General features: G+C 44.1%; 1 protein-coding gene across 21 annotated transcripts in view; it reads left to right on the top strand.

The window, feature by feature from the left end:
* Positions 1-18,535, top strand: part of TCF7L2 (transcription factor 7 like 2) — a 188,558-nt gene that overhangs the window by 50,328 nt on the left and 119,695 nt on the right. For all 21 annotated transcript variants that reach the window (XM_068139349.1, XM_068139351.1, XM_068139352.1 and 18 more), the window contains exon 4: positions 16,844-16,945. In XM_068139349.1, coding sequence (XP_067995450.1) covers positions 16,844-16,945 — 102 coding nt within the window. The remainder of the gene's footprint in view (positions 1-16,843; positions 16,946-18,535) is intronic.

The raw sequence follows: 18,535 nt of genomic DNA, 5'->3' as shown, positions 1-18,535 counted from the left end.
TTCTTTTTTCCTCCCCCACCTATTTTTTTTCCTTTGCTCTGCGTATCGCTTGCCCTGTGCAACAGATGTGAGGATGTGATCCCACTTCCATTGAAGTCAATAGCCAAATTCCTATCGACTTCGCTGACAGCAAGAGTGAGCCCGTCTAGGGAGTGAGGATTAGAGCTAAGTAGGAGTAAGTAAAGTACAATAAAATCAGAATATCCTACTTACTGCTTAATGCCATGAATTCTGTTTTGAAGAATTTCTGTTTTGAGTCCCATAGCTTTTTATGCTGGTGAACGCCAAGAGCTGCATTCACGGGGGTGGGAAAGAGGAGGAGCTGACAAGCATAAGACAGTTCTGGTTTCTAGAGTTAGGAGGGGCATTGGTAGAAAGGAATGAAAAACAGTCTGTGATTCCTTCATGACCCTGCGGTAAAAGGACTTCAGCTGATGGATGAGGGGCTTGGTTTGGCAGACAGGCTGCACTGGATCTACTTTTGACCATGTCAACCAAGTGTCACAGTCTAAATGTGGAATGCTGTTGTATATTATGGGAATATAAATAAACTCAAAATAAGACTCAGGAAGGGGAAAATGCTTGGGCTGACTCTTAAAATAACAATAACGATATATATATTTCTATTTTTTTATATATCTATCTCCCCCTTCCTGTTCCTTGCTTAAACACATGACTAAAATAAAAAATACCAAAAAAATACAACCCCCAAACCAAAGAACAAAAAAAAAAACAACCCCAAATCCCGTTAAACAGCAACAAAAACAGACTGAGGGAGAGGAAAAATGATTTCTTTTTAGACATTTTCCTGCAGGACCTTGGATGCCTTCCCAAAGACATCCAGATCTGCTCCAGGGAAGTGGTGGTGAGATACGGCGATGTCCCGCTCAGTCCCTTTGTCGGTGGCCCCTGTGCCTGACAGAGATGTGGGAGCTGCCTGTCCCTGGGGACTTGCAGTAGCTATGGGCTTCCCCTGCTGCCTGGGGTGTGGTGACACGTGAGGGGGGTGTGTGGACTTGGACCCCTGCAGATAGCAGCGTGGCCTTTAGCACTGCCGCCTCTTGGGGCCCCACAAGGAAGAATAGGCTGTTATCCTGGCAGGGCAATATTATCCGCGTTTTACAAGCAGGAAGGCTGAGGCGAAGGGTTTATTTTCATGTGACTCATTCAAATAGGCCAGGAGCCTGTGGCGGATGTGGAAAATCAGTGTCTCGCAGAGCCCTGGTCCCATGTCGTCTCCACCCGCGCTGCGGGGCTTGTGGGTTTGCACCGTGTGGGAGCCGGGGACGCTTTTCTCCTTAGCAATGTGCGGTTGGCAGGCGTCTGCTGTCTCTCTGGGCAGCATGTGAGGTGTGGCACTGTGTCAGGAGGGGTGATGGGGGGGTGCTGATTTCTGGGAGCGATGTGGTACTGTCAGAAAACGCAGGGACGGAAACAAGCCCCATTTCTGGGGTTGTGAACCTGGAGAGAAGCGGCATGCGGATTTTGTTATGCTGCTTCCTCGTGTCACCGCTCTGCTAGGATGCTTTCTTCAGTCGCTTTTTCTTTCTTTTTCCCTTCATTCTCTCTTTTGGCCAGGATTTTAACATATATCACAGGCTGGTAGGCTAAGAGCCTGGGACTTCCCCTCACCACACTCAAAGTCTTTGATCTTTTGCTTTGGAGGTAACATCAAAAGAATGGCTGAGAAAGACAGCCAGCGCTGTGAAGTTCAACGTTCAAGTTAATAGCTTGACTGAAGGTTGTGCTGCATTGCTGGAGCCGGAGTAAACAGAGGCGAGCGCACGCATTTCCCTGGGAATGGACCCTAGTGCTGCAGAAGCGCTTCATTTGCATTCACAATTAATCTAGTCCCCACTAAAGGGCAGGCTTCTAGTTTTATTTGGTTGCTTTTTAAATTCCACTCCCCCCCCAATTCTGTACTGGAGGAAGAAGCAGGATGCTTGGTGCAGGGAGCTGCTGTACTTGGTGGTCACAATGGCTGGTGGTGGCCAGTTAAGCACCCTTGCAGCCCTGTTCTGCAGCTTGCCTGCACTTTGTCGCTTCTGGATTTTCTCCATTTTCAAAATGATGAACCTGAAGTGTGCTGACAAGCAATTACCTTCCCCTTCTTCTAGTAATATTAATGATAAAAAGACCAAACCTCTGCCTACTCCCTGCTGGAGTGTGCAGTGGATAGCAGGGACTTCTCCATGACAGATTATTAGTTTTTTATTTTGGTGTGTTTTTTTTTTAATCTCCTTCCCATTTCTGTTTGAAATGCTCCTGATGTGTGTGAGCAAATGCCTACTCATTCATTTGTCTATTGGCATCTTCTGCTGTTTTGGTAGCCTGTATTCTGTGTGTGTAGGTCACTTTGATGGTTTTATTTTGTTTTGTTTCCTTTTGTTGTTGTTTCTTAAACACGTTACAAATAAGGTAGAGAATTTAGTGGGATTCTGCATGATGGTGCACAGCCTTTCTACATGGTTTGTGGTATGAGGCAGAAGCTACCGGGGCAGCATGCAATAGTTGCTAGTTGTCATTTGGCATTGGTGTTGGAATCAGTTTCTGAGGGGCAGAACACTCAAGACTCCATCACCTTCACTGAGGTGCCTGACACTTGTAGATGAATTGGTCTCCTGATATATGACATGTACAGTTTAGAGCATTGTTATACAAGACTGAGAGGATACGAGCTTGCAGTGTGTTTTGGTGTGTATGTATGGGTGATTGATGTGAGTGTTAAACTCCATAATAAAGGGCTCCACTTGTTTTCACACACATTTGTATGAGAGGTGCACCAAGGACACTGCTAGTCCCCAGACACAGAGGCATATTCTTCTTCATCCTGGAACAAAATAGGAAACCCAGATGAGGAGAAAAGTTAATGGCCTTAATAAACTCAGGGAGGAGGTTTAAAAGTACTTCAAGAGTGAAAGCACTTTGATAGGAGTCTGAACTTCAGTAAATCTACTTTAGGGACTAATACTTTTTTATTTTATGATTTTGCAAATTTTTGACCTCCAGATCAGGGCTTTGGTGTGGGTCTTAAATCACTCACTCCCCAGTGCAAGGGGTGGGATTCACAAAGCAGCAAAGCCAGACAGGCACCCAAGTCCTCATGGCTTCTTGGAAAAATCCTGACCTGAATAGTTTGCCCTGTTGAGTGAATTAACTGCTCTGAAGTGTGTGGGAGCTCAGGACGTTTGTGCCCTCTCGAGGAAATGTGGAATGCTCTGATGGGTAATGACCCCACTGGATGAGACCACAGGGTTCTTTCTGCGGGGACAGTGAGGCGTGTTAATTTTTGAGCCAATTATCATTCAGAAGCGATGGCAAAACATCCAGCTCCACAGAACGACAGCCTGAAGCAGGTCTTGCAGGAGCTGCCAGTCTTTTCCTGGACGGATGGAAGAGGTAGTGGATGACTGCATTGAGGTTCTGCCTTTGTCCTTTGCTGTTCTCCTCCGGCTTGCTGAATAAATCATTATTTCTCCTGGCGCCTTTCCCCCCCTTCTTTTTTAAAACATAAACTAATTATTGTGATTAAACCCATACACTGAGGAATTTTTCTACACTGCTTGGGCTACCCTTAATAGCTGCCACTGAAAATCTTCCCCGGGAGGGATCACCTAGGGAGTGGGGAGGGCAGGGCAGTTAGTTCCTTCAGGTAACATCCTACAAACTATATGTTGTAAATCCTGATAATGCTTACGGGGAGGCAGGAGGAAAAGAGTAATAATTTTCAGTAGATTAGCAGCTGTTGTCTCATTGCACGTTGCTTAATAAGCCTGATGTTACATGTGAGAGGTAAGCTCCTTAGTGGGAGCAGGGTGCACTGTAATGACCTTTCTTGTGCAGGTCTGTTGAGATGAAAGGTCCCTCCTGAGGTTAGCAGGTTAGCCGTGTGGCGTGCAGAAACACTGACTTCAAGTTACTGTCCTGTGCAGATGGCTTTTAGGTCTATTAATGCTCGCAAAAATGTGTTTAGGAACCTACTTTTTCTTCCTCTGATTCCACACAGGACAAATTTGACTTGGAAATAGAACAGAAATGCTGTGTCATGATTTTTAAAATAAATAAGCTGTTGCTATGAAAGAGAGCTCATTGATCCTTACTTGCTTCATTTATAATTACCCTTCTATGCAGTCCTCCTAACCTCATCTGTTAACAAACAAACGCCTCTCGGAACCGCAGCAGCCAGCTGATGTGGCTCGTTGTGTCCCTCCACACTCCAGGCTCCTCAGCGTTAAGAACTTATAAAATATAAGTGTCCACAATAAGATTATAAAACGTTGTAAGATTGGAGCCTTTGCTTTCCTGGCTGTTCGGTAAATACATCGTGTCTCATGGATGTGCCCTGAGGCTCTGAAACCTGAGGCCTGCCCACATCTTGAGTTCTACTTTCCTCCTTGCAAAGTGCCTCTGGCTAGTGGAGCTGTCGATGCAGCCCCTTCCCAACCCCCTCCCCCCTGCCTCCTCCGCAGCTCTGCTAAGAAAAAAAACTTCGTGGGCTTTTTTTTTTTTTTTTTTGTGTGTGTGTGTGTTGATTTTTATTTTTTTTTTTTTTTTTTTTTTTTCGGTGAAGACAGCTGTAACAAACCTCGCATAGCTACTGTTATTTTGGCACTTGCAGGTAAGGCTAAAATGGGTCTAGGGCACTTAAAGCAGGCGTGTGAAAGTTCTAGCGCTACTAGCTTGTCCACGACTCTCCCGGCAAGTCCGTGGGGGGCTGTGTCCCCATCCTTGCCCTGAGGTTTTGTGGGGACCACCCTGTCCCCTCGGTGTCCCAGCACCTAGATTGGGTCCTTGGTGTTTGAAGAGAATCCCATAGGTGAGTGCTCTTTTGTGGGTTGGCTCCTGGGTGGTCCAGGGCTGGGCTGTTATTGCCTGGAGCCCTTCCCCAGGGATTCCTGCGCGGACTTGTTGCACCCCCCCAGCTCTCACCCTCATGCAAAGGCAAAATGTGAGCTGGTGCCTGACTCCTGTGATTTAGTAGTAAATAGGCTGCCGTGTGCTGGCATAGGGAGTTCAGAGTTTTGCTGGCGTTTCTCAGCTCAGGGGGGTTCCAAGGGTCCCCTCTTCTTCAGACCTATGGCTGGCATCCCTCCCTCTACCAGTGGCTGAGCCAGGGATGTGCCCAATTCCACGGAGACCACCTATTGGGTGCAAAGCATTTGCTAATGGTGTCAGAGTGGTGGGGGTGAGGCAATTCTGTGTTTAACTCTGTATGAACCTGGTTTACAATCTGTGGAGGAGATTTCACTCCCATTACAAAGCCAAGTATGTGTCTGTTTTCTGGCTTTCTAAAGTGGAAGTTGTTTTTCTAGTACCTACTAAGTACCTTTATTTTCTTTTGTCTTTCATATTGTGTGTGTGTGAGAGAGAGAGAACATAATATACATGGGCAGGCTTAAAAAGCCCAACACTCAATGTTCCTAAACCACAGTCCTTTAAATAAATAAATATATAAAGGTTGCCTTGTGGGCCAGCCGGTTCAAAATGCCCGCACTATATTTAGCAACAAGAGCAACATTTTTGGCTATTTACAGATTTATAGGCTCGGGGCTGCTCTGATGACTTCTTTGTTTTAACTCTGGGGCTGTGGCACGAAAGTGTGACAAATGCAAACGTGGGGAGCTCGGGTGTGTTGTGTCTGCGGGAGCCCAGGCTCTGCTCCCTGGGGCCATGAGTTTAGGTGTTGGGATTGCTGCGGAAAAGCAACCCTCACCTCTCCAAAACAAACCTCTTCTACAACCAAAGAATTTGGCACATGGGGCTGAGTCCCTCCAGGACATGAACTATTGCAGAGCTGCTGATACCCTTTTCCCTCATTTCAGTTTACTTGCCTTTTTCCTCCTGCCTCTTTTCCCCCCCACTTTTTGAGAGGAAGAACGCAGGGGCACAGCTCTTGCATTTTTTCCCCCCTGTGCAGAAGGAAGTATTTTTTTCTTTTTCCTACAGATACATGGAGCAGTGCATGATCTCAGTTTGCTGTGTAAAAAAAGGAGGGGTTTTTGGTTTTCTTCTCCCCCACAAATTCATTAAAATGGAAAGGATGATTTTGTGTTAGAGCATTGTGCTACTTAACTTTTATTTGTAACCACTTCAGGAAGTGGATATGCCAGGATAGTTGGTTTGTCTGAGGAAAATTTATCTCTCTGAATAATAATAAACCTCCCACATTTCTCCAAAACTTCTGGTAGTGTCATTTGTACATCTTTGTCCCTAACATATGCCAATTGAACAGAAGTTGCTTGAATTTAATGCATAACCTACCATTACTTGAAAACACAAATTGCCTTTCTGGAGACACAGCATGCTTTTGTTTGGATTTTACAGGAAGTGGAATTACTGTCATTGGGATGACTTTTAAACTGAAAAAAAAATAATATGCAGTGGTGTCAATTCTGGACCATATTTGCTTTAAAATCTTTTCTGTCTGCATTGCCTTTAAGGAAAAAAAAAACCAATTTGCTTGTTTTTGACTAAGAGTTTGTGTGGCTGATGATTCAACTAAGGATATTTTAAAAATACTTCATTTAAATAGCATAAATACATATTGCATTGTTTTGGTGGTGCTGGAGGAAACCAGAAAATAAATACAGGGGGTGACTGCCCAGGAACAAGAGGTGGCTGCATAGATTTAGTGAATGCTTCGTTTGTTTGGATTTGCTTTCATCCCAAATGATTCACCAAGTCCTCTGCCTAAATATAAGTCTTCCTACTTAACCAGCACTCAGCTTTTTCTCTGGCCAGATGGAGTAATGTCTTTTGCATGGGTATGTGAAGGCAAGCCATCATCTTTTCCTCTTCTGGTGGGCAATTGAGACATCCAGCTTGCATTTGGGAGGAGAATGGGTGCAAGCGGTCCTGCTGACCCCATGGACTAACACCGTCAGAGAAGCAAATAGGAGGATTATTGATAGGGGAAACAACTGGTGCTGGATCCTGGGAGGTAACGTTTCTTTCCCAGCTCTCTAGGAGGGATTTGGAAAGAGCTGTAATCCTGGGTTAGGAGTAATTTGTTACAGCAAGATGATACTTGAGTGGCAGGAGGATTCTGGCGGAGGCAGCGAGAGGGTTTTATTGAGAGGAGTAGCTGGTCTCGCAGAAGGTCAGTCTGACACGAATCCTACCCCAGCCCACAAGTTTTGCTTCTCAGCCAGTGCAATTAGCTGAGGCAACTCCCAGCCTCTTTTACATCTTTCAAAGACATATCCATGCATCTGAGCTAAAAGATTACAGCAAGGAATGTGGACCAGGATATGATGCAGTGGAAAGTTTTTTGTGTTTTTTTGTCTTTCTCCAAAGCAGGCTTTCTGAAAAACAAAACAGCCTCAACAGCAACCTTCTCAGCTTCTCTGAGGAGGTCAGAATATGGCTGGCTTCAGTATTATCTCTGGAACTTTTTCCTGAGGTGGTCTTTAGGTTACATTTTTGAGTTAATGTCTCTGTTTGTTTTGTTGTTGGTTCTTTTTGTTTAAAAAAACAAACAAAAAAAAAACCAAAAAAAGGAAGAAAAGAAGAAAGTTACCAACCCTGGGGAAAGAGAATTTTGCAAGCTCTTGGTTTTCATGAGGGCCTGAAACCCTTGGAGCCATCTATTCTGCAGTAACCCCTTGTTGCATTGAAGACCTAATCACACATGGAAACCACAAGGGAGGTGACAGGAAATTTGGTATGAAATTTGCTGGGTTTACTAGAGAGTGGCTCCCAGCAGTACACCCAGAATTGCTACATCGACAGGAATTTTTGTGGTAGTGATTCGAGTCATGAGTTTCACTTACCCAACAGTAGGAGAAAAGATGACTTTCAGTAAAACCCCATTAGGCCATGTTACAAGAAAAAGCAACAGCTGAATGCTCCTTTATGGCAGGGTCCTACCCACCTGTACCTCTCATTTGCAGGTACCTCATAGAACTGCAAATGGGAATTTGGATCAGGGAGTGAAAAACAAAAACCACAACACAAAACAACCCACATAATCCCCAAGGCCCCTTCAGAGGGGAATGTGCCTTGGGCATCCTTCTCCTGTCTTGCCCTGGTTGTGCTTCTGCTGGCTTCTGGTAGCTGGGAGTGCTGAGTGCTTTATCAATCAATCCCCTTTTGGTTCACATTTTTTTAAAGAGAGGTTTGTGAAGTCATGCAGCTCCTCCTCACTAGGAGGTGTGTGACAAACTTGTATTTGGTCTTGTGGAAGCAGAGCATGGTACTGTCTTGCTGAGGGCCTACTGCCATAGCCAGCCATGGCCCTTCTGCTCCTCCATACCTTCACACCACAGGAAACCAAATAAGATTTCCCCCGCCCCCCCAATAGGAAACACTTGGGAGAACAGATTGGGCAGTTGTTAATCTCTGATGATGGTAACATGATGAAGGCAGGTAACAGTGATCCAGGACAGAGATGTACAAAGATGTCTATAGAGATGATTTCCCCGATTACCACCAGGGTACCAAAGAATCCTGGATAATGCTTCCCACAATCAGGAAACTTGTAAATCCCGCTGCAGGTTCCGAGTGATGGAAGAGAGGCCAAGTTGGAGGTCAGTTTTGGAGAGGTTATTTTACTCCTTACTCCACCACTACACTGTCCTGTGCCACAGAGTCCTGTGATGGGGTTAGAAGACAGAGCAGACATGTTCTGCAATATTAAAGCAGAGCTAGGCAGGTTGATCACTGAGTTCTGTTGGTTTGGACTTTTTGTTTTTCTTAAAGAAAGAAGTAGTTGCAGAGCTTAATGCTGTAGCACCTCCTTTGCAAAAGAAGTTATACTCTGTTTAACAGAGTTGGAAAGTTTTAAGGGAGGCAGGGTTCCCCTGGAGCAGCCCTTCTGTTACAATGGAGGTAGTTTGGTGCCGTGATCTCTGTCTCAAACATGCTGTCAGATATTTTTACTGTCTTTATTTAATGGGGAGGAAAGGAATTATACTTTATAGACCATAAAATGCATTCTTGGACTTCATGCAAACACTAGTTCCCAATTGTTCTCTCACTCTGGAAGACTGCCAGAAAAAGAAATTAAATGTGGGTCCGTACATCAAATTGTTAGTCAAGTCTTGGAGGCTGGTTTAGCTTTTCTGAGTCTAAGCAAGCTGTATGTACAGAAAGACTTTGTTGAGATTTCATGACTGTCTCATTCTTTCTCTGATGGAAACTCTATGCTTGAGTGGAACAGAACAGGTTGCAGAGAAAATCTGGGGAGAGTAGCTTGAAGATGAAGAAGTGTGGTGTTTGTTTTTTTTCCCTGGCTTACAGTAAGTAGATAAAAAGTTTCTTCCTGTTTCTTGACTGAAATTATCCTTTTATTTGTGCCTGTCTTTTGGAACAGTAATTTGTAGACATCCAAATAGTACTCAGCCAGCCTGCTAATTTGTGCAGTGAGAGCTGTGGAGGCTTTCAGATGATATGTGAAAAAAGCAGTGGTGCTTTCCCAAGTTCCACCCAGGATCGAGAGACACTGCCTGCAGTTATTTTGCTGAGATACCATGTGAACTGGAGAAAGTAATGTTGCACTTCCTCTTGTAAAACTGGAAAAATTTATTTTTAATTCCTGTAGCAGCTGATTAGCCTTTGCTTAGCCTCCTCATGCTCACTGTTAAGTATCCTAGAGCTCAACTGTAGTCTAGCAACCTCGTGTTCATTAGAGGCAAACCCTCGTGGTTTATTTTGCTAAAACTGATGGCAAGAATGCCTTTCATCCACGTTAGAATCAACAAATAATTGCCAGAATTTGCTTGAACTTCCATAGACAATATTGAAGAAAGCTTCTGGTTATGCTCTTTAGCTCTCTCCCATGGCAGCCTCCTCTGTGCTCTCACTGCTGCATATAGAAAAACAGTGTGTGTGGGGGTGACATGCGGCACTAGTAGTGGGATTGTCACTGTTGCACTGTTACATCTGGGATGTAGGAGAAGAGCTGTGTGTGCTGTGAAGGCATGGAGCTGGTGACCTGGTCAGGAGAAGGGAAACAAATCTGGTGGCTGTGGGATGTTCTTACACCTCCCCTGTCTGCTCACCCAAGAAGGAACTGGATTTGTTGAGCTGTTCCCAGGGCTCAAATAATTTCTTTGTGCCTTGTTCCACCCCAAAATAGGCATCCTCTTTGCTCATCACCTTATTGCTCTGTATCTTCAGTAAGGCACTTCCAGTTTGCAGGATTTCTGCTTTCAGGCATCCCTCCTTTGAGATGATCTGAAACTGTTTAATCATTAGCACATTTCTGTAACTTTCAGGCTGTGGAGGACTCTGCCTTCTCCTTTTTTGTGCCCTAGCAGCACTTCAGCAGTGTGACAAAGGCACAAGTGAAATATGAAAATGGGCAGCTTGAGGCCCCTATTTTCAGGGACTCTTGTCTGTTACTGAGAGGGAAGGGGACAAGGTCACTGGAGTTCTCAGTAACAGGGAAATTCAAGGCACTAGAAGTGTCTTATTCAGGAATATATCACAAGGTGGTTTGGGTGATGCCAGTGCTGGTGAATAAGTGGCATTTTAAATTGGGAAGAGGACTTAAAGCCCTGTGTGCAAGTGTCTGTGCAGGTGCATGATGTGTGTGTCTCTTTCCCCCTGTTTATTTAATTTATTTTATTTATTTTTATTTTATTTAATAATGTATTATTTGCTGTGTTGAATAGTTTAAAGGGTGATGCCACCTAAAAACAATAAACCCCAACATGGAGATCTGTGAGAAATACTTCCATGCTTTATGATTTCATGCTTTCATTTCTTAAATGCTGTGGGGGGGAAATCTTTTGTGTGGAAAGGATCAGTCTCATTGAAACAAGCCTTGCTGCTTTCATTTTGAGCAGCTCCCCTGAGCCTTATCACGGTACATGACATATTCTGTAGAAGGGCTGAACGTTGTGGGTGGTGTCTGTTATTTCTCATACAAAAAATTCCAGACATTGCAAATCTTCAAGGAAGAGGAGGTCCTTTAAAGTTCTCTCAGCAATCCCCTTCATTTATTTAAAACAAATCTTTCTGAGTTTGTTCTCTCATCACACACCTCTGCAAACAAGATAACAACTGAAGACCAAAAATAAGGGGTTGAGCTAAATTAAGGGATGGTGCAGAAGCTGTGGGTCTACTTTTATAGCCTTAGAGGCTTTGCCTTCTGACTGAAGTGGGGACGCTTTGTTTGTAGGTACCAAGATGAGAATCCTCTTGCAACTATTCTTCTTGTCTGCAGAGAGCAATTACTGTCTTGTTAAGCTACATCTTCATTCCTGTTGCCTTCCCCATAAATCTCAGCCTTCCCCTCAGTGTTGCACTCTCCTGTGTTACTACTGGATTGTCTGTGGCTAAAATTTGTGTCTAAATGCTCCTTACCAAAAGGGTTGCTAGGCCAATATTGGAGAAACTTATGAATTTCCAAGTTGGTGTTCAGGTATGTACTTCCATGTGACTCTGCAATGCTGGCCAAGGGAGAGGGAAATAACACCAAAGCTAGGATTATTTCTTCTTGCATGGCATGTTGGCATCCATGGAGAAAGTGCAGACTCTGCAGGTGGAGATATGGTCCCATGGTTATGGAGAGGTACTGGGGCCCTGCAGCATCAATCTGCCTCTGGGAACTCCTGCTTGTTCCTGGGAGCTAATAAGCACCAGCTGCAGGAAACCTGAGCTGGAAAGTGTTGTGCAGCTTTCCCTCCATTTAAAAATACAGTGGTTTGGTTTTCTGCATTTTGTTTGTGAATATATGTGCTGGGGGACATCACTAGTAGGGCATTCCAGCAGGAAAAACAGTAGTGTGACAAGGGAGCAGCTCCAGCTTGGACACTGGTGCAGGAAACACCTGTATGCTCTGTGCCATCCCTTCCAGTGGGGTTGTTCCGCTGTGAGCCTGGTCTCAGTATGGGTGATGACTGTTGGTCTGGAATAAGAGTTCCCACCAAACTGCTCTGGTCTTGGATGTGAATTTTAGCTGCTTTTAATCAGCTCTGCTGCAAAATCTTGAGAAAGATGTTTATTTTCCTCCCTGGTGCCCAATATGGGTGGTATTATGTCTGTACTTTGCAGGACCTTGTGGTTGCAGATAGGAGGTGAGGACATTTTGCTCGTGGAAGTGGAGGGTAAAGTGGTGTGGGTTTTTTTTTTTTTCTTGTTTGATTTGGGGTTTATTTTGTTCCCCTTTACAGGAAAAAAAAAATCTGGGCTGTTCAAATCATTTGGCTTTTCCCTTGTGCTGACAATTTAACGGCCTTTTAAAGAGCTTTGGTTTCTCTCAAGTACGCTCTCCCCATACGTGTTTTAATTTTTGTGCAGAGGCCTGGAGCTTAACAATTATTTTGCTTAAGCTCTCTGAGACTTGCCATTAAAAAAAAAAAAGTTTTAAGTTTTAACTAACACACACACACACACACATGCTAATGATCCCCATCAGATCATATAGTTAAATGGGAAATAAAATACTTGTGCCAAGATGACATTATTTCTAAAAATGTTAGAAGCAGGCCAGCAGAGCTCATTTCAACAGCTCTTCTCTGCAAGAATTTGCACAGATTTGTTAGAGTTAATTTGTTGAAAAGTTCAATGTTTGTACAGGCAAGTCCTAATTTCCACACTTGAGACACAGAAGCAGGAGAGGAGCGAGCATGTGTCCAGCATTTGCAGGAGCAGGATGGTGGGAACTTCCCTCCCTCCTACCCTTTCCCTTCTGTGCAGGAATGTAAAAGCAGTGTCAGAAGGCTGGGAAAGTCAGCTTCGAATTTTTGTGGACTCCTTGCAAATCAGAGGAACCGTCTGGCTCAAATCTGCATTTAGGGCCAAGAGAAGAGGATTTCCTGCTATTTAGCTGCTGGAGGAAGGAAAGGATTTACCTCTCCGTTGTAACAGGACTTCATTTTCCTCCTCTTTAGAAAGAATATCACAGCATAGGTCAGCAGTAGTAAACCTGCAAAACTGATCACGCCTCCCTCCCTCTTCCTTGTCACTCCCCGCACCACAGTGTAACTCCCCCAGCCTTTCCAAGCATCTTCCCATCCCAGCTCCCAGTCCCAGCGATGGCTTGATGTGTCTCCCTCCATCGTGAAAGGGAGAGTTACGGAGCGGGTGGCTGCTGTGCCGCTGCTGCCTCGGCCGGCTGCCTCGCTCGGCCTGCCATCTGGATCCAGTTAGCTCTCTCGGCAGTAGGGCTGAGTCTCATTTCCTCCAACCAGTAATGTTATATAGGCAGTGATCCTGTTCTGCCCTAACATAATTGAAAATTATGTGTATTGTAGACTCGCAGCGCTGAAATGTAGACTCGTAAAAATCTGTGGCTCAGGTAGCCTGTGGAGATTGAATTTGGCACACAATGAAGCTTTTATGTAAAGTAAGAATTATAAGCCACCACATCAATATTGTGTTACAGGCATGACAATTCTTGGATGAGGAGGCCTTGAGTCAGGCTCGTCACCTTAAACAATGCTAATATTTCATACTTTATCAACGGGGCTGGTGTTCTGAAGCCAGCAAATTGGACTCCTTTTCTCTTGCAAAAGTCCTGCTGGCGAAGCTGTGGATTTGTTAGCTTGACACAGGCGCTGGCTGTGGGCTCTGGCCCTCTCTGTTTGTCTGATGGACAGAACATCTTGCCCTTGGCGGGGCTAGTATGCTGCTCTGGATCCTAGCCACTTGTGGTGGTTGCTTTATTGACCCTTGTGTGTTACTGCTTTCCATGGGGAATGTTTGTTTTACTTTCTTTTCCCTACTGGTCTGTTATCTGCTGGTGGAAATGGAAGCTGTCCGTGTGTGTGCTGGTGTGCAAGGCCAAGCATGCTGGGTTTGGACCATTGCTGCAGGGCTCCATGTGTGTGTTCAAGAGGAGAAACAGCTTTGGCTATGCCTTTAGCCTTTGCACTGTAAGACTTCGTGGATTCCTTCTGTCAGGAGTGGGAAGGAGAAGGACTTTACTGAGGGCCCAAACTAAGGGTTTTAAAAGCAGAAAGTCAAATTGGCAGGACGATCTTTTGAAGCTTACATCTTGTACTTAGTCTGGTCAGCCTGGTGTGGGAGCACCTACGCTGAAAGTACAGCTCTTATGAGATTGAGGTGGAGCAAGACCAACCATGCCTTCTTGCTCTGTTTCTTCTAAGGGAATTTATTGCTAGTAAAAAACCAGCAGAACTGACAATCTCAAAGGCTTTGTAATCCCTGCAATAATTACTGACTGGAGGGAGTGTGATGTGAGCTTGCTGATGGCTGTTGTGCCAGTGCCTCTCAGCCCACGCTTGGGGCAGTCTCAAACCTACGCATTCCTTGGCCTGCCTATTAGGACAACTGCTGACCTGAGCTCCTTTATAGGTTGCCATGGTTGTAGGAATATTCCATGGTTGCTCGTGACCATGCACTAGTCATGGAAAAATGAGAGTGGTTGGTTTATTTTGGTGGGCAAAACCTTGGTGGCCATTTTCTGAAACACCAGCAGTTGAGCTGGCAGGTTCTTGTAAGTGCTTTAGCTGTGGAGGCAGTGACTTCTCACTCGCAGGCAGTTGTGGAACTTGAAACAGAGTCATGTACCGTGAGGCGCACATCCTGCACGGACGTTTTCCTTGGAAGAAGAGAAAAATATTTTGGTAGTTGGCTGAAAATCCTTGGGAAGCTGGGGGTAGCTGTGACCCATCAGGAGCCATTCTGCAAATTTGTATGCTGCCTTATGCGGTGATCTTATGATCACTAAGACAACTGGTGGGCTTCTGAAAATGTGGCAGTTGACTTGTTTAATAGTGCCCTCTGTAAATCTGAAGTGTGTCAAATTTCCCTTCAAGTTAAGAAGCTCTCAGTTGGCTTAGGTTTTGGGTTAATTTTCTGTGCACTTGGGTTGCATTTTTAAGCACTTCTTTAAAACCAGAAAGGGTTAGAAAGTTGTTTTAACATAATCTCAACTTTAAAATTGATGTTGTGGTCACCTCTATTGAAGAGCAGGGATTTGATTCAAGTGATCAAGTATCTGGAGACTTACAACTGAGTCATAAAAGTTAGAAATACCGCTTATGGTAGACTAGTTCTGGTTTGTTTGGGTTTTATTTCTTGTTTTTAAGAAGTGCTGAAACATTTTGGTCCACATTGCACAAATCCCAAATGTGAAGATGAATAAAAACAAGGCTTCTTGGAACTTGGTGAGCCCACATGGGGCACAAATCCAGAGTACGAATTTGTTTATTTGCATTCCAGTAGCTCAGAAATATCAGTCCCTCCAAGCGATGGGAATTGGTAATGCATCCTGCTGCTGACTCTTGCTTTTGGTCACCTCCGTGCCCAGGGTCTTGCAGCAAACAGGCCATGCATGCTAGCAAATGTTTTGCATACGTGAGCAAATGTGATAGTGATGTGCTGAAAGCATGGAACCAGATCTCCTTCCTTCCTTCATGGAGATGTAGATACGGCTTCCGTTGTGCGCTCGGCCTGGCAGGGGTTGTTTGTGTGTGGTTCTCCTTCCAGATCATGTGAAGAAAGAGGAATGGGTAAAACATGACTATTTCTCTAGATGTTTTCTAGGAATAGATCTGTTAGGTCAACCAGAGCCTAGTGCTAAATAGGGTTTTCTGCAGTAGCCCGATCTATGTGTACAGCTGCTTTTCTCAGTTCTGGGAGGTGGCTGAAGGTATGTGGCAGTATGCATTTCTTCCAGCATGATACAGGGCTTTTAGAGATCATGTATTAAGCAGTATGCCTAATTAATACAGTGCAGCACCACGTGGAGGGAAAAACTTGGGCTGAAGATATATTTAGATGTGCTGAGCAGAACTATTGGGGCCAACCGATTACTGTGTGGGTCCACTTTTGGTCAAATTAGAACACTTCTGGTGAGACAATCTGGGTACCACATTGAGATTTCACCTGTTTGGTAGAAGTCTCTTGACTTCTTGAGATACGCAGTGGGATCTGGCTAGGGTGGAGGCTTCTCCAGTGAGCTTAGCAAGAGAACACACATGCCTGAGAGCAGAGGTTTGAGTTGATATTTGATGCTGGTTAAATCTGTGGGAAAATTCTGCTCCTTCTGGAAGTGTTAGTTAAACTTTTTGTGCTTTTGAATCAACACTGCCTTATGGTGCAGATCAGCTGCCTGTGTGTGTTCAGCCTCTTTGCTGATGACAGGGGCAAAAAGAAGTTGTGGCTATCCCCAAATGCCTGGCCAGCGCAGCTTGGCCTGAGCATACCAGGCTGTGTTCCGTCTTGGACATCATCAGTGGCAGAGTGTATCAAGTTTGGCCTTCTAATTGATTAAGTTACATTATGCAAGTCCCTTAAGGGTTGTCTGATAGAAGAGCAGGAAGAAAATAATCCGTGGTGAATTCCAGAAACGATGAGAATATAAATGCTAAGACCCAGCAGTGCTGGCTCTTTTTAGGGTAGTCTTCTGCCTGTAGGGCTAGTACAGCACTGGGAAGCCAGAGAAGTTGACAGGGGGCATTTGGAAGAAGGATGAGAAATAACCCATTAAATAATGGGCTCATTAAATAATGAGATCATATTCTTAACCCACGATAGGTGTTTTCCCTCTCCTGAGACTGATAATCCAGTTTCCCCTCCTTTATCCTGTCCATGCCATGGTTTTGGTATTTTGTTTCTTTGTGGGTTTTATTATTCTTCTAGATTTGCTGTGATTAGCCGGATCGGTGTTATGCTGTCTTTGCAGTCTGCTTTATTTTCTTACTCCTGAACTGTACTGTGGTGGTCTGAAACTGTTGGTGTTCTGCACAGGTTTTTATCTCCACGAACATGCAAAGTCGTCTTAATTTTTGTTTCAGTTCCTTGCATAAGTTTAATTTTATCTCTTTTTTTCTCATGTTACTTAAAATTTGTTTGGTTGGTTTTTTTTTTCCCCTCCTTTCTTTTCTGAACTCATTTTTCTTTTCCCATTTTTGTTTCCTCCATCCAGTATCTGCAGATGAAATGGCCACTGCTTGATGTTCAGGCAGGGAGCCTTCAGAGTAGACAAGCCCTCAAGGATGCTAGGTCTCCATCTCCAGCACACATTGTTGTAAGTAAACACAGAAAGATGTTCTTCCTTTGTTTAAAAAAAAAAAAAAAAAGGCATTTAACATTACTAGCATTGGTTGTCATCAGCTTTCTTTTACACAAACCTAAAGTGAAGTACTTTAAATAAATCACAAAACCCTAACGAGCTCACGGTAAGAGGAGGGAATACGTTCGCTATTCCTGAGGTGTTTGTGAAATTATCGTTCATATCCTCATAGGAGAGCAGAGTGGAAAAATGCTCTGAAGTTGCACACTGCAGAATTACTTAGTGGCAGTGCAGTCCAATCGGGCTGGTTTTCACATCTGACAATGTTGAACTGAAGGCAACGAAGAGAAAGTTTTGGAAAGCATGAAATGAAAACCCAACAAAAGCCAAGCCTTGTTCTTTGGCCTCTGCTCAAATAGAATAATTTTATTCTTGCTGAAGAATCTTGAATGAAAGTTTGTGAGAATTGGTCAGCATTTTACTTGGGTGAAGGCTCAACAGAGCCAAGTTCAGTAGAGCACGTGCCTCTGTGTTGTGATGACTTCTCACTTAGCGTAAAAAGTGTTACCACATGTTCACTACTTACCTGCAAAATATAAAACTCATTATAATGGCTGGCATTGCTAGACATAGTTTGACTCATTAACTTATTTAAATGTTCAGTTCTTGGTTAATTTGTCTTGGTTCTGTTGGGAAAAAACCAAAGTTGAGATGGAAATGTTCAATGCAAATTTGCATGAGAGGGGTTTGGGGTTTTATTTTACTTTCTAAAGTAGCATCCTTGGAGATCCAAAAGGAAACTGTTTATATGGTGTTATGTGAGAGGAGTTGCATCCTCACCTATAGCCAGTGTCAGTGCTATCTGTTCCTAGGGAATTTCATAGCTCTGAGCATTCATCTCATCCATTTTCCTTTGGAAAAGACACTGGATTAGAATATTTATTCTGAAATACTTTATCATCAGATTTTGCGTTGCTTGTTCTTTATCTTTTGCTGTAAGACTATAGACTGAAGACTTTTGCTATACAGTCTAAAGTTGATGATGTGAAGAGACCTAGTAGCAGCTTTGCAGGACCTGAAAGGGGCCTACAAGAAGGATGGAGAGAAATTGTTTACAAAGGCCTGTAGTGATAGGACAAGGGGAGATGGCTTCAAACTACGGAAGAGCAGATTTAGACTGGATGTTAGGAACAGGCTCTTTACTATGAGGGTGGTAGAACACTGGAACAGGTTGTCCAGGGAGGTATTTGGGCCCCCATCCTTGGAGATATTCAAAGTGAGGCTTGACATGGCTCTGGGCAGCTTGAGGATGCCCTCTGAGGGTGCTCCTGCTGACTGCAGAGTTGGACTGGATGACCTTCGGAGGTCGCTTCCAATGCAGACCGCTCTGATTCTATGCTGGTAGATATCCAAGGCACACATTTGTTTTGTTAGAAACCTTGAGTCATACTAAGCACTTTTGAGGAGGTTCTTTTTCTTTTGTTGTCTCTAACTTAACTTGAGAAATGTAAGCCCTTTGCCATGAGTGCCTTAGTTTTTTATCTTTTATTTTGTTTATAGTTTTTTTTAGAGTTCACAGCTTCTCCACTGTCCATCAGAGAGTGA

Source organism: Melanerpes formicivorus, unplaced genomic scaffold (assembly GCF_026170545.1).
Source record: "Melanerpes formicivorus ecotype bairdi unplaced genomic scaffold, bMelFor1.0.p_v2 SCAF_6, whole genome shotgun sequence".
Classification (NCBI taxonomy): domain Eukaryota; kingdom Metazoa; phylum Chordata; class Aves; order Piciformes; family Picidae; genus Melanerpes; species Melanerpes formicivorus.
Note: the sequence above shows the minus strand (reverse complement) of the source record. Positions and strands in the feature narration are given on the sequence as shown.